This window comes from Acanthaster planci, linkage group LG05 (genome assembly GCF_054643075.1).
Source record: "Acanthaster planci isolate LZ-2023a linkage group LG05, COTS_SCS, whole genome shotgun sequence".
Taxonomy (NCBI): domain Eukaryota; kingdom Metazoa; phylum Echinodermata; class Asteroidea; order Valvatida; family Acanthasteridae; genus Acanthaster; species Acanthaster planci.
Genome location: NC_141781.1, coordinates 19,465,963 through 19,481,876, shown reverse-complemented (window position 1 = coordinate 19,481,876; position 15,914 = coordinate 19,465,963). Strand labels below are relative to the sequence as shown.

The window sequence follows — 15,914 nt, the reverse complement described above, 5'->3', positions numbered from 1 at the left end:
CTTGTACTCCAATCATGTTTCCCATGTTCTGTCTAACCAACGCTTGACTTCGAACCAAGTCAACCCAACCCAGACTCCCATTTTGTAGGGCATCATACTCGGCCGGAAAGAATACCTCTCTTCCTATTCAACCCCCCCCCGCGGAAGAACAGACCAGTACAAAGAAAGACGGGGGACAAAAATCACCCCTATAAATGTATCTTGCGTCAAGAACTCCCAAATAATGTTCCATTTTGGCCGGCCATTTCCCCCCCCCCCATCTCAACACCAAGCAGAGACTGCCAGACACCCGTGCATGTATGTGTGCTTTAACTGATTGATCTCAATTAGGGGTTTACTCTTGGAAGGCTTCACCAGTGAAGAGGACAGTAGCGACAGTGGGGACAGCAGTGACAGCAGTGAAGACTCCTGCGATGAATCCGTCGAAAACGGTAAGATTTGGTCTGTCTGTGTGTTACTCTGTCGGGCTGTCTGCCTGTTACTCTGTCGGGCTGTCTGTCTGTTACTCTGTCGGGCTGTCTGTCTGTCACATGGACAGGCCGTCTGCTGAGCTGTCACCTACATTTCTAATGTCCTTTTCTTGCCTCTACATTAATAGGACTTGCCTCTACATTAATATAGTAGTAGGCCAATAACGCACCCTATTTTTAGTGGCCAAAACAACCAAAAACTTGTGAGTGTTGCCCTCGGTGTTATAGGCTGCACTCACATGGACGAGAAGTCCTCCGTCTGATAGTTTGGAAAGTATGCCCTCCATCTGCAGTGTCTACATGTATACGTGTGTGTATGTATTGTGTGTATAGAAAACGTTAGAGAGGGAACCGCAGCTCGCCAACCAACCTTCCCTGACTCCATTCGTTTCCACTTTACTTTCTGACTCAAATCGCAAACTTCCAGGACGGAAGTTTGCGATTTTTTGTTTTGCCATTAGGGAATTTTGGTGCTTTTTTATTCTCACGAGACATGCTTATAGATCGCTACTGAAACGTGACGTCATTTGAGTCAGAAAGTAGAGTGCAAACGAATGGAGTAAGGAAAGGTTGGTTGGCGAGCTGCGGTTCCCTCTCTAATGTCTTCTATACACACAATTGTGGGCATGAGGTATCCACTTGGTACTTTAAGCAAAAGTATGATGTCAACCAGGATTTTAAACTCACCAGTTTGTTGAGGCGACGTTTTGTTGACTTTGGTGGTCTAGTGTTGTTGTTTAATTTGTTGACGGGTGGGAAGTGAGCAAATAAAAGCTTATGCGAAATATTGGGCGCTGGTTCATCTTCAGGGAGCCCCTAAAATGAGCAGCTGTCTTCCTGTAGTAACCTCCGAGTCATTTGCCACGAAAAGCAAGAAATTTTGTAATTTTCTTAAACATTGCAACGTGCCAATGTCAGATAGTTTGTCACCCTTTTAAAGAGCACCTACAATCAAATTTGGTTTTATTGAACAAACCTTTAATATACATCTTTATGTCTCAGTTAATCTTATTTCAATTTTTATTTATAATTTAAAAGGGTATCTTACTACCTTTTTTGTTTTTAGGTTAATTAGTATTTTGTTATTTATGAACAAAACTGTTCGAGCGAGCTACTCGTGCACGAATATAATATATTCCTGAGCGCTCGAACGGCTGGAGCACGACCGGCCGGTCAGCAATCTAGAGTATACTCCTCCACCCGAGTGTAATGCGCACGGATCCTACTCATGTGAACAGGAGTAACCGCGCAAACGTACCCTTTGACTGACAACATGAAGAGCGCCCTCACGTCATTATAGGAGGAAGCATTATTGAAGCAGACGGGCACGTTTTTTGAGGCTCCGCCACACCAAATACGCGCCCATAGAAAAGAGTGCAAAATGAGATCGAAATAGCGCCACCTGTTACCACTCTCGGGAAGAGGTTGGCCTCCGTTTCTTCGCTCGAAGTTCGAGATTATGGCCAGAAGATCATTTTTCATTTCAATTTTATAGGGGTTAGCCTCGATTTTTTTTTATTCGCCTCTCTTTGAAGGTACCCCCAAAATAGTTGTAAAACTATGCGCCCAGCTTTGAATGTAGCTGCCCCTCTCTATCCAAAATATGCCCTCAATTTGGGGTTTTTTGTTAAAGAAATACCCCTAACTGGAAACTACCAGTCCGAAATTCTGGATTTATAGAAATATCTCTATGATGCCTCCTGATTATGGCCTGTCTTATTGTAAAACCCCTATGGGATCACAAAATATTAATGAGCTCGCGCGCAGAAATATAACGACCCAGAAATCTAGTGCCCTTTAATATCACCTCGAGGGGCAGTTTCACAGCAAAAAATGGTTCAAAACGAAAAAACATCTATCTAAAATAGAGAAAACAATTCCCCCCCCCCAAAATGAAGACGCTTTCTTGTTTTTTGAAGAGGGCTAATACAGTTTGTCCGTAAATTGCATGTACCTTGCATTTGAATGTTTTGTATAAATACAAGCCTGTGTTACTCATGCTTGTTCACAGTTTCCAAGGAGTCTAAGGAGTTAGGAGTCAAAGAGCCAGGGGAGGTGATTGTCAGATTGTTGTAATAAATCTGCTGTAAGCATGGTGACCCTGAGACTGTCCGAGCGAAACCCTTGCGATTTCTGCGAACCCCCCTGACAGTGGCGCCGCCCATGAACGCAGAAACTGTTCGGCATGTTAACACTCATGCATACTACCTAAGAAGTGCTAGTGTTGTAGATAATATATTTCATCATCGTTTCCAGTTGTCCGCAAAGAGAAACTTTAAAAAATCTCTGGCTTGTCTCCCCCCCCCACCCACGGAAAAAATCGCTGGATCTGCCCCTGATCAGTGACGTGTCGATATCCACTGTGCTGAGTTAAGGTTTCAGAAAAATGATTCTCTTCACTCGAACTTTTAACTGCAGCATTGAAGAAACATTACACGCGAATTGACCTTTATTGGTGCAATCGGTGCAAAAGAGGGGGGAAATGCAGCAACCTGCTACAAAGGGCTAATTGACACCATTTTATACTATTCTGAATTATTTCTCTCGAATGATCTCGAAATAAATCAGGGCCCAACGCTTGATTGGTTTGCCGAATCTTCCTCAAGGAAAAGTGTTTGACTTTCGGAGATTCCATCAGTCGTTGAACATCTGAACCACCTGATAAATAGCTCAGTAGCTGTGATCAAAACTCTTTTCATACCGGTGAAGAATTCAATTAGGGTACTGATATAGGCCACTCGTTGTTAATGTTAATCAATTGCAAAGTCCGAAGCAAAACACATTTTTAACTCAGTGGCGTATGCGGGGGGGGTGAAGTACCTCGCCTGACGGGAACATGCGCCCATTTTGTTATGTGAAGAATTTCAGAAACAATGTCTATTCCTCAGACTAAAAAAAACAATCACTGTTTAAATGATCACTGGTTAGGCTGTACGGCTTTGTCATATTCATCAAGGTCAAAGGCTTCGCTCTAAAACATCGTGAATAGGCCTATAATTATACCTCAAAATAGAAGTGAGCCCGGCACGGTGTCATTGAACCTTCAGGGACACGGCCAAGATTTTGTTTGCCCGTGGCAAGATTTTTTTCCGCTTGTGACCTATTTTTGCTATCTAGGTGGCCATTTTGCTGTACAGGTACACTCCATCTTTTGCATTTATATTATTGCTGAAAAAGCACGCTTGGTTTAAAGACGGTATATGCGGTTAAATTCAAGCGCGATTCAAAACAATGTCAACCTTTGATAATTATGAAACTAAAATCGTAGAATATTGTTTTTCTCGGAATTCACTAAGTTGGTACATCATCAGGTTTGTTTTGAGGCACCCCTCTTTAGATTTTGATCATGAGGAATATATTGCACAAAGACTATGATAATTATTGAATGGAGTGGCCTAACCACCAGCAGAGAAAGAGGCTAATGTCATTTTTCCCACCCCGCCCCCTTTTCGTTTTTTCTTCAATTCTGGGCAGGGGTGGGAGCAACAAACTGAAGCCTGGACACGCTAAATATCTTTCCCACGTGGATGCGTTAATGTTGGCCTTGACACTTTATGTCCTTAGCGTGTCTCACCCACCAAGCTAGATCCAGAACCAAAGTTTCGGAGGAGCAAAATTGGTTTTTTTTTGGGGGGGGGAGGGAGGTGCCAAATATTTGGAATGGTTTTGTGAAACCTTGTATGGACTTTCGGTTTACATCAATGGCTTTTCACGCGCTTTTGATGAAAGAAAGAAAAGGAAATGGATCTAGCACCCACCACTCTCTCATTCCTTTTACCCTGAAAGAGCTGGGGCCGAACCCGTCCCTTGACATGTGTTTCCCGATATCTCTGCCTGCATTTTTTTCCCAGGAGCTGCACAAGCAGGGTTTTTCAGAGAAACTCTTTGGCATTTATTTTGACACCAATTTTATTAAAATCAAACCCGCTGTTCTTGTGTTGCGCCCATTTTTCCCAAGACATGCAGACCTGCCCAAACGTATACATTTTCCACCGTAGTGCTCAATGCACGCGGGCTGACACGCAGGTACAGTCTAGAACTTGAACTAACCATGGCCGTAACAACTACGATACGTTCGACTGATTTCAACTTTACCTTTGTAATGGTAAGGTGTGTTTTTACACACAGGTTTAAAAGAAACCAAGCAAGGTCTAGGGGGAGGAATCCACCCCTGGTTATGAGATGTGACCAAATAACCTGGCTCTCCGAGAGTTAAAACATTTGACTCTCACTTTGAAAAGGGGGGGGGGCTCTGCTCCGTTGACCCCCTGCGTCAACCTTTACTCACCCGTCACTAAATTAAGGCATGTTCACATTTGCTGTTGATTTTAAGCAGTTTTGAATGCGATGCTTTTTTGGTCTAACTGCATTAGTTAAAACAAGACATCAAACGCGATTGTGTTTGTGTGTTTCGACGGGAAAATCGGGGATTGTTTTTTCCCTTTACGAAACTCTTCCGCAATTTTTGCTTCAGATAACTATCCCCTCATAGCTGTTCGCCTTCAAAAAAAAGCAGATTAGTTGGTTGATTAATGCTCTTTTTACTTTTCAGAAATACAGAACGGAGAGCAGTTTTTCCTGTAATTCCGTGTAATGAGAAAACGGTCAATTTGTCTTGTTCTTTGTATCAATCGGGTCACTGCTTTCGTGCACCGTGTAGTTTAGAAAACCATTACTCACGTTACACTGGGAAGGTAACCTGATTGTATTTGCAAATATACTTCCCAATCAACAAAATCAAGGAGTAAATTTTGAAGGCATTAAATTTTATTGTGCAGATGCAGTATTCATCCCAATATTTTGAGTCTGTGACCATGACTTAGTGCAAAGAGTAGGCCTATAAAGCCGAATATTTATGCCGTCTTTTTCTCTGTTTTAAAGACAACTGTGACTGATTTCTTTCAATGCAGACTCCATCAGCATGAAAGTACACTGTTTAGCATTAATCGATGGGAGGGGGTAACCAACTGCATGTTTTTTCTTCCTCGTTTTTCTCTTTTGTAGCACAATCGGTGTATTTATTAATCAAATATTAGCACCCAAACCGTAAGAAAACGTGTCAAACGCCACGAAATAAAAGAAAGAATGTCTGGACCGTGAGTAACGCTTTTGATTTGCCACATGATGCTCCTTTAAACAGCCGAACTTCTGTTCATACATAATCGATATCTTAGCCCTGCTTTGTATGTCATAAAGAACATCCCGCACACAACAAATAAATCACTAAGCGATATTTGTGTGTTGTCTTCATTGATACACACGTAGCATTTGCACACACGTAACGAGTGTCATAGTCTAAGTTTTTGTTGGATTCCTCATTCCGATCTGTCTTTCGGAGACACTTTTCTGTCTTTGAAGTTTTTCGATAGCGTTTTAGCCTTATAAACTTTGCAGGTGAAAAAAAAAATGGAATTGATCTCCACTTTGCCGTGGCTCCTTTTAGTGGCAATGCGCACTCTTCTATTATTTACGATCCTTCTTTTTGTTTTGCGATGCCTCCTCCGCAGGCCGACAAACCTCCCACCCGGCCCCTGGGAATTCCCACTCCTGGGGTCCCTACCAGCCATCGTCTGGGGGCTGAGGAAAGGTTTACAGCCCCATCATGTTTTGGGGAGGTACGCTGAAAGCTACGGTCCGGTGTTCCGAGTGTCTATGTTCAACAGAAATGCAGTCATCCTGGACGATTTCGAGTCGACAAAGGCGGCGTTTCGGCACCCGGAGTTGAGCGACAGACCACCGGGTATGGGAAACAGTAAGCCATGGTATTTCGAAATGGCCATTCTGTCTGGCAATCTCGAGACGATATGCGTAACACTGAAAATGTTCGGGGTTTAGATTCAGCTATACACAGTGTGGGACTACACAATTGTACACGCAGTTTTAATCCATTCTTTTGTTGCATGCCTAATTACGTATACATGAATTATACATGACAAGAATGGCTATATACTAAGAATATAACCTATGTTTGTAACTAGATAGGTACTTTAATACTTGCTTACTCGGATATTAAGAGTGCGTACTTCGAACAGAAGGTAGCAGATTCCCCGAGCACGGTGTGGGATTCAGTCAGTGAGAAAGTTTGCAAGGTCCCTTGATGAGACATGCAGGGACCCGAAATATATGTCAAAACATAGTTAGGGTGATTGTACTTGGTTAATAAATCAAAACAATGCAATTGACAAACGTCGGCAATGCGGTAGAACATTTTCCTCGTTCTCAGTGACATTGCCATCGGCAGGTGCTGATTTTGGGGGGATCGATCCCCCGCTCAGAGACGAAGAAAGTGTTAAAATGGGGTACGTAACAAGAAAATAACTACAGGAAGTGCATCAATATGCCACTGTACAATGTATGTCATTGTTATGTTTTATCATCGTTTCCACTAGTCTACAAAAACGTGACATTAAAAAGTATCTCCAGGCTGATGCACCCCCGGGAAAATTCCTGGATCCGTCCCTTCCCGTCTAGACAACTCGTAGCCGTCCATTTTGCTTTCGGCACACGTGTCTCGAACATGAATGAAAAAAAGTTACAACATGGGCTAAAAATACATGCGCCAAGTCAGCATAGAGTGATGAGATGCTTTGCACAAAGTGCCTGCGTACTACGAGTGCATTTTGGTGTACAATATCCTACGGTCTCGACAACCACGCGTCATCTTTCACACGTACACTGTAAAATTAACTTTTTTGTGACGAAATCCATTATAGTTGTGTAACCCGCGTACAAACACACAAAAGGGCGGGAACTGCTTCACTATTAAATGCACAAAAGTGAGCTCGAAATAACTCTTTCATTGAGGAACACTCCTCAATCTGAGAAACTCTAGTTCTAGCAAACAATGAATAAATGAGCGCTCAATAATAAAAGGATAAACTTGTGTACACTTGTACCAGGATCTAGATTTTAGTCCGACTTCGGGCCCTTCTTACAGCCAAAGTCACAAGTTCCTCTAAAAGGATAAACAGTTCCCGTTCCTCCAGTTTCAGTCCAGGAGTCGGGATTCAGCTGAAACTGTGGCTGGGATCCTCGACCGGTTCAGGTGACGACTTGAGTCCGTTGACAGGTTCGCCACTAGTTCACAGGCTGATGACCAATTCACAGGCGTGGAATCTGCCAGACAGCTGCTGTAGCTGAGGTCCAGTCCCCAGATTTAAGGCCAAACCTGAGAGCCAGCAGTCTCTCTGTTGTATCACCAGAAAGAATGATGAATGCACTCAAAATATCTTGCATAGCAGATAAATTAAAAAACCCGCAAAATATGATTCGGGCGTGTTTGTGGCTTAGCAATCGCAAATTCTGTTAGGCAAGATGGCGGCCTCTAAAGAGAGTAAGGCCGTGTCCGAAACGGTCTTCCATAGCTACGGCTAAGTCTATTTTCTACGCGTCTCCACTCATTTCTAATCGAGCGCAGACCTAGCTCTAGACCAGATATTTGGATGCAGCCTGTGTTGCTCACGCGCTTAAACTGTGGTCGGTACTACACGGGCTACAGTTGGCATTAAAAAAGACGAGCGTAAATCGCCAGAGATTAGGGTCGGTCGGATGAGGGCAACGCAATTTGTTTGGCCTAGCATTCTGTTACATCCACTGCCCAAGTTGTGTCCTCGACCTTAATTCAGCTGGGGAAGTCCCAACAACCGTCCCGGCGCAGTTGGGACTTCAACACTGTAGTTGGTCAAGCAGAATATTATAATTGTCTTCAAAGACTTTTAATGCCACGCCTCAGGTGACCAAATTGCTGTTTCTTGTGTTACTGATGAAGGCGTGTAATACCGCGGTTCTTTGTTCTCTCCCCTCACCTCCTGATTCGTTCTTGCAATCTGTTATTTGTTTTCACTTTCTTGGTTCCTTTTTCGTTTTTAATTTTCAATACAACACGGCCGATTCACAATTGTGCGCCACCAAGAGTTTGCAACATGGTGGCCAATCATAACGCGCGAAATTTGTCGACCCTTGTGAAACGGCCGTATTTAAACATATCCGTTGCCTGTCTGTGTCTTGTTCTCGTTCGTGTTTCAGCCAATAACTATAGTTTAAAGCATGACAAACTCTGCCGACTCAGTTGAGCCCGCCCCAAGGAGCCGACGGACAAGCTGCTGACCTGGCATTATTATTATGTACGCGTGCTGTGATTGCATTGTTCTTTCTTCTTTTCAGATGGTTTCGTGGATTTCTGTTCTCGTGAACCAAACGACTGGGTCTTTTGGGGAGGGCATGGTTCCCCCCAGCCACCAAGGAGTGAAATGAAAATATATTGTGGAGTGACTGCCCATTTTTTTTTATAGAGACTTGTTTGTTGTCGTCATCAGTAGAGTGTAATTCGACCACCAGAATTAGAAGCCATTACTGCGGTGGCACAACGCTCGTGGACGGGTGGTACGCGCGCGTTAAATGCCTCTTCCACCAATAGGGTGTCGTGATTTGCCAAACGCGCGCGCGCGTCAAGCTGAAGAATGTGCAGTGCCACCCGCAGTTAGGGCGTCTTAGCTTATCGGATTAGTCTATGAGCACTTTGGTAACTATTGCACGGACCCATCTACAGCCATCTCGCCAAATATCCAATGAGGCTCATCACTTGGTTACGGAAACACACTATCACATAACATTGCAAAATGTGAAGTTCTGCTTTCTGTAAGCCCATTGAGTGCTAATTTGTAACACACAGGCCCGGCATGTTTGTAGTAACTCGTTTCATTACAGGGTATCATGTGGGCACTGAGAGCAATATTTCTGACAGAAAACAATTTGTGTTGCTCGGACAATGGCACTTTCGATAAATCCATATGCAGCAAGGTATGAGACGGAGAGAACCCCCCTGCTTTGTGTTGGTCATTGTCTCGCAGGAATCTGGGGAATTCCTTTCAGACATCTTGGGGGATGTGTTAAGTAACAATAGTCTGGAATGTGCAGGGATTGGACATGTTTGGGGGGTACCCCTCGGTCTCATTTCTTGCTGGGTATAGATAAATCCCATCTCGGCGGCCGGATAGATGTCGAGGCAAACGGCATGGCCAATCTCCCTTGAAACCACGCAACACAGTGCTTTTCGCAAAAGAAAGGGCCGCCGATCGCGAGAATGTCCAACGAAACGTCCCTAGATTCCACTCGTCCATGATGTACCTGAGCAGAAGTTTAACGAGAGAGAAAACAGTTACACTATATTTAGAATGTCCTTAGGACTATTTAATGCAAACACTGTAGTGGACAGGTATACAGTGGACTTCGGTAAGTGTTGTTCAGTGTGCAGTTTGAATGATTTGTTGTACCTTTGTACCTATCCAAACGCTCGTTCGTGTCTTTTTAGACTAATGACTCAACTGTTAATTATTAAACAGGCTTTTACCATTAAAAGACCGAAAAGATTTGAAGAATTTGAGAAGAAATGTCCACATGCCCGACGCTGACGACAGAGTTTAATGGTTAATTCTTGCTCCATTATTGCAGCACAGCACGTATAAAGTTGGATACAGGTTATCTGAGAAAATAAAAGGAGGTGCAAATCACAAATAACATTCTCGAAATAGAGGCAAGTCTATTTCTGTAACGGAGATATCTCTGTTTAAATATGTTTCAAAAGAGACATCTGTATTTCAACAGTTAACTGGGTAACACTTGACAGATCCTATCTCTGCATCTATTTTGGGTTTTTACTTTTGTACTTTAATTGACTTTGAGCAAAGAAGGCTCCTTTGGTCGGAACTAAACATCGCCGGTTCACGAACAATGATGAAATGCACGCGTTGTACGGTCGCATCGCTACCACGAAAATGAATACCTCCGACCATTATGACTCTTTTCAACCGCTGACGGAGGTCTACTCACTTGGTTCTCAAGTGCGTGTCCCGTCTGCGACTTGGCTGTAGCCCGATATTGCCCAGTCTTTGCGTCTTCCATTTGTGTTAAATACAGGTTATTTTGACAACAAACCCATATCTCATGTATCCCACGGAACGCAACTTCAATTTCGTCCCCGACCATCGATTGTCAAGTTCAATTCCTAATTTCAGTTTCAAAACCCCATCAACGGATTCCACTTCGTATGAATGGGAGCATAATGCAAATCGTTGCATGCCAATTCGTCTTAAACTGCTGCGTTTGCAATACGGGCGGTTCTACGGGGGCTAAGGGGGAAGAAAGGCTGGAAAATATTGGATTTTTCAGTTGATTTTTAAAAAAATTATAGGAATAGTCGATAATCATTTTACAGGGTCATTATGAGCAATGTACATCAGATTTGGCTAGAATGTATGTGCTGTTTACCTTCGTAGCGCAAGTTGAAAGGTGACGTCACAAGCCAAATGTTTAGACCCCCCCCGAAAAAAAAAATGGCTCTGGAACTGCGAATGGTTTCCAAAGACATTTATTTCCGTTTTCCCCGCGGTTATTGAACGTAGGCATCGCCTGCTGATACAACACTGCACGGGACGGGGTTATGCAGATGCATTTTGTAGTACTGTGCGTGTTACGAAATAGTTGATCATTTGGCTAACAATATCGACGTTTTGTGAAAAAAAAGTCCGTCTCCATTCCTATAAGGCTACAAGTATTTAAATGGTTTAATGTCAGGATATCAAATGAGTAAATATTAGGTTGTCGATAAAATTTATGCTGAGTGCGCTGTCCCCATTTTGTGAGGAAGGATATAAAACCAAAACATAAGGTAGCCCTGGAAGGACGTAAGTATTAGTGTTTGCATACGGTGTTTGCATTTGAGGCAAGCTACATCGAACACAACGTGCAAGCGTGCGATACTGTATTTACTGTGTGCAATCATGCAATGTACACGAACACTGTACTTATAGGCGTTCTGCTGACGACGTCATCAAATCAGCCAAAAGGTTTTTTTTTGTGGGCAGGGAAAGGCAGGATCTTTTTATTCATTTTGCGGTCAATATTAATGGGGTAAACATTGAATTTTAGATATTTTTGAGATGGTTACGTATTATTGTTATTTTGAAATACTTCATGTGAACTAAATGTTTTCAATTTCTGTTAACACTGAAGGCGCACCTCTTCGCCTCGCCCATGAGCCTCGCAATTACACAACGCCACAGCTCGACGGTTCCCTTGCATCTAACCCCACAAATAAGGCTGTAGTGGCTCTCTTTTCAATCTGTCTCTTATCTGTCTCCACCACAGCCCTACTTCAAGGCATGTCTTAAATGCCTGAAATCCAAACTGTAGGATTTTCACAAACTTTGAATCCTAATATCTTCTAAAATGAGAATGACTCGACACTTTACTTACACTGGCGTATTCTGCAGAGTTTGGACTTGCCTTGAAGTAGGGCTGTAGTGGCGACAGATAGGAGTCAGATTGGGGGGGGGGAGCTACCTTGCATCGTGACATCATGTTGCGTTTTCGCCTTATTTGTCATGATTACTTTTGTACCTATACACCGTGGTGCGTCGCGCGTCGTGCGTCACGTCGTGCCGTCACATGTAGTGTCGTGATATCTCAGGCTTGTCATACATCTTGTAGTGCGTCGCGTCGCGTGTAACGTCACCTGAAGCACGAAGCGATGCACGTTGCAACGCCCAACGCGACACGTCTTGTGTTGTCCAAAGCCCTTTGCCCACAACATGTGTATAGAGGGCACCTTTACTGTTTTCTCTTTCAGTTCCATCCCCTGTACTTGTAAAGTAGTACTCTTGCACATTTTCTAAGGGAGTGCTTATCTTTTTAACTATTTCTTCCCGACTTTCCGGGGGAGGCAATAAACAACTTCGTTTTAGCCTTCTATTGAATTATTCATGTGTTCATGACGTCACTCAGCCTACATTGAAAAAAAAAATGGCGACCCGATCTCGAACCCCCACTTCCACTTAAAATGCCGTACTTATAGGTTGTTGTAATATGCCTTTCAAAACATGCTAATAGATTATTTTAAACTTCTGTATTGCTCCGCCATTTGGAACCCTCGTTATACATCCAATGAAGCCAAGTAAGATAAAGTTCAAAATAGACCTGAAAGATTCACTGCAGGCAATTACAGCAGGGGATCAAATAATACGAAAAATCTTGCTGACCTAGAATGGGATACATTGACTATCAGAAGGGGTAAAATTCGTCTGGCGACAATTTGCAAGGAAACTCAAGAGGTAACATCAAGTAACATCAATAGTTATCTCCAAGAACCAAATCCACATCACAGAACCAGACAAACTGGGGTCTCCAAATATTTCTGTCAGTTTTCTCGATGAGCCTTTTACGATGAAATACATGTAAATTTTCTATCCTAAATTTTACAGGAGTATCGGGATCCTTCGGAGAGCCATGGATCCAGATGCGTCGCTTCTGCCTGAATGTCCTCCGGGGTTTGGGTGTCGGTAAATCGAGCTTCGAAGAGCAGATCGGGACTGAAGGCGAGGAACTGATGAAGGAAATGTCTGTATTCAACGGCAGGGCCTTCAACCCTAAACCTCTGCTTAGCAGCGCCGTGGCCAACGTCATCTGTTCCGTTGTGTTTGGAAAGCGTTACTCTTACGATGATCGAGATTTTATGCGACTTCTGAGTTTACTGAGTAAAAGCGTTGCAGCAACCGGAACTGGTGGTGTCTTGTTTTTATATAAAGGTTTAACTCATCTGCCCTATTTCAAGTTAAAAATGAAAAGGCTTCGCGCTGACTTTGCTCAAATCTACAGTTTTGTGAAAAATTTCATCGATATTCATCGGGCTAAACTGGACCCTGACAACCTGAATGACTTCGTCGACGTTTACCTCGCGGAAATTGAACGAAACACTTCCGCAAGCGTCCATGGGGAATCTGCAAGCTACAGTCACCTTAACGATAAAAACATGCTTTATACTGTCTTGGATCTCTTCACAGCAGGCTCGGAGACCACGGTCACTACGCTGGAGTGGTGCCTTCTCTACATGGCCGTCTATCCTGAGATTCAGCAGCGTGTCCAGGCTGAGATTGATGCCGTGGTTGGTCGCAATCAGCTGCCCAGACTGGCCGATAAACCAGGTCTCAATCTCACCCGAGCCGTGATCTGGGAGGTCCAAAGGATGGCCAGTATCGTCCCCTTGGGCTTGCCACACGTCGCTGCTTCCGACACTCAGCTGCAGGGTTTCCTGATCCCAAAAGATACCATTCTGGTTTCCAACATGTGGAGGATTTTCCGAGACCCGAGAATTTGGCCCGAACCGGAGATGTTCAAGCCAGAACGATTTCTGAACGACGAGGGCAAGGCGTTCAAACCAGAAGAGTTTATACCTTTCGGCGTCGGTGAGTGATCCTTGTATCGAGTAATAAGTGCGCTCATATTTTCTATGAGGTGTAGTTTCTTATTTTCAGTACAAATAATGTTCATATATTACTTGAAATCGTTTTACTTTTTCTGCTTGTTTCTTAGCTGGCTTACCTTTTTTATCAAAAAGTAATGCTGTATAATCATCATTGTATTGCGTCAATAAGTGGTTGAACGATAGAGTTATTGTTCAAAACCAAGAATAGTCCTCAGGAAACAGTTCTCGTCGATCTTGGATTATCCCAAAATGCCGGTAATTCATTTGAAGGGAAATTGGCTGTTTGGGGTTTGTAGCTTCAGGGTAATGTTGTCTCGTTCTTTGACCCTGTAGGTCGCCGTATCTGTCTGGGTGAGCACCTGGCCAAGATGGAACTCTTTATCTTCTTCAGCTATTTCATGCACCGGTTCACCTTCATGAAACCTGCCGATGCACCGCCGCTGACTTTGGAAGGGAAGAACAGCGTCACGTTCTCGCCGTTGCCGTTTGAGATCTGTGCCGTAGAACGCGACTAAGCAAAGCGAGCACCGTACGCTTCCCGAATTTGTGTGTGTGTGATAGAAAAACCCTCAATATCTCGACCTCGGACCATCAGTCCCATGCTCTCCAGGACCATGCATTGATTCTCTATCTTCCTATTGTACGCATGTTATGACGTGATTAGAGCAATTTTTAGGAAGAAAATTAACTTCTATCAGCACAACTTCAATTGGTACTGCAGGCAACAATTTGCTCTTCATCCGTGTAAATACGTGATTATATTCCTGTGCATGTAATATGTTTGTATGATACCCAGCTGAGTTGAGGTGTGACATATCATGCGTAAAACTATTGGAAATGAGTTTTCACCTCGTGTACCCGAAATGAAATAAATCCATCCTTCACATTCAAGCATCATAACAAATGAATTAATCAAACAAGTGTCGGCGTTCGTTTTCCTCATACTTTTATCATTGTAATAATACTTGGTTGCTCGTTAAAATGTCCCTTTCTTAAACCAAGCAACTTAAGCTTTACTTCTAGTTACCTCACAACCGACAGCTCTGCTTTCCCGAGGCAGAAAATTAAGTTGCATCTAGCAGGAAGTCCTCAGCTGATTGACGCGTCTGTTCGTGACACTGAAGCCACAAGATGCCTCTCTGTAGATTCAAAGTGTAGAAAACAACTTGTACTAAAATAATTGCTATGTGTATAAGGCATAGACCGATCCGAAAATGTAGGAAAAATTTGTATGAAAAAAACTAACAATCCATGGTGTTTTCTTGAAGAACAAATGCTGAATCAGTTGCCCAATGAGACAACATTTCTTTTTTACTTATTTGATGATCTCTGACGGCATTATCAATTTCACCTGCTCCTCGTGACGGATAATTCTTTTTTATGTTTTCAGTTTTAAAGTGTCAGTTTTTTTTATTCCAAAGATCGTGAATTCTCATTCATGACGAGCATTTGGTCTGTGCCTGTGTGATCTAGACATTAATCGTTATTCAATTCGAAAGTTATATTTAATTCAAAATTATGAATCCTAAAAACCTGCGGTAATTCTCAAACATTTTACCCTTCAGCGACGGCAAAACAACGTTCTTTACGTCTTGAAATTCTTGAGTCTTTACATTTTTAATTCGGCATTTAAAATGTTACTGGTAATTCAATATTTGAAATGATGAGACAACTATATGAAGGGAAAACTTGAATGAACACTTAGATTGTTGGTTAAATCTGAACTGTTGGGTTTAACATTGAAATGTTGGATTCAACACTTTCAAAAAGTGGTCATTTACCGCTCTCTTGTGTTGGATTCAAAACTCGGTGATGGAAAAAGAGTGTTTCGCCATCGTCTGGGCTATCCTAAATTTCAGCGATACCTTTAAAGCAAACTTTTCATTCTTGAAACAGATCACCAACCATTACCATTTCCACAGAAGGCTAAAGTGACGAATGGCAGGATTATGCGCTGAACACTAACCCTACAGCCCTAACGGTTCCATATTGAAGCCATCAAGGAAAGTGATATTGGAGCCAACTTCCGAAATCAGTACGTCTTGAGTCCATGTTCTGAGATCCAGAAATTAATACCTTTGGAGAGCGTAAAATGTTATAGAGAACTTTGTACTTTTAAGAATCACTCTGTGCATGTTTTCCCTGTAAGTGAATAAAAGTTACGAGTGAAAAACCAGTCTCTGGGT

The 15,914-nt window shown here is 42.9% G+C and overlaps 1 protein-coding gene across 3 annotated transcripts; it reads left to right on the top strand.

Annotated features, from left to right (window-relative positions):
• The first annotated feature begins 345 nt into the window (after window positions 1-345).
• Window positions 346-15,904, top strand: LOC110989711 (cytochrome P450 2U1-like). 3 transcript variants are annotated; one of them, XM_087137167.1, is made up of 4 exons: window positions 346-431; window positions 5,978-6,222; window positions 12,728-13,708; window positions 14,062-15,904. In XM_087137167.1, exons 2-4 carry the CDS (start codon window positions 6,123-6,125, stop codon window positions 14,241-14,243), a joined length of 1,263 nt encoding a protein of 420 aa, XP_086993293.1. In that variant the 5' UTR covers window positions 346-431; window positions 5,978-6,122; the 3' UTR covers window positions 14,244-15,904. The 3 variants fall into 3 exon arrangements, with proteins under 3 accessions (XP_086993293.1, XP_086993292.1, XP_086993294.1); XM_087137168.1 differs by lacking the exon at window positions 346-431 and adding an exon at window positions 5,701-5,864; XM_087137166.1 differs by lacking the exon at window positions 346-431 and having other exon boundaries at window positions 5,696-6,222.
• Window positions 15,905-15,914: the final 10 nt, after the last annotated feature.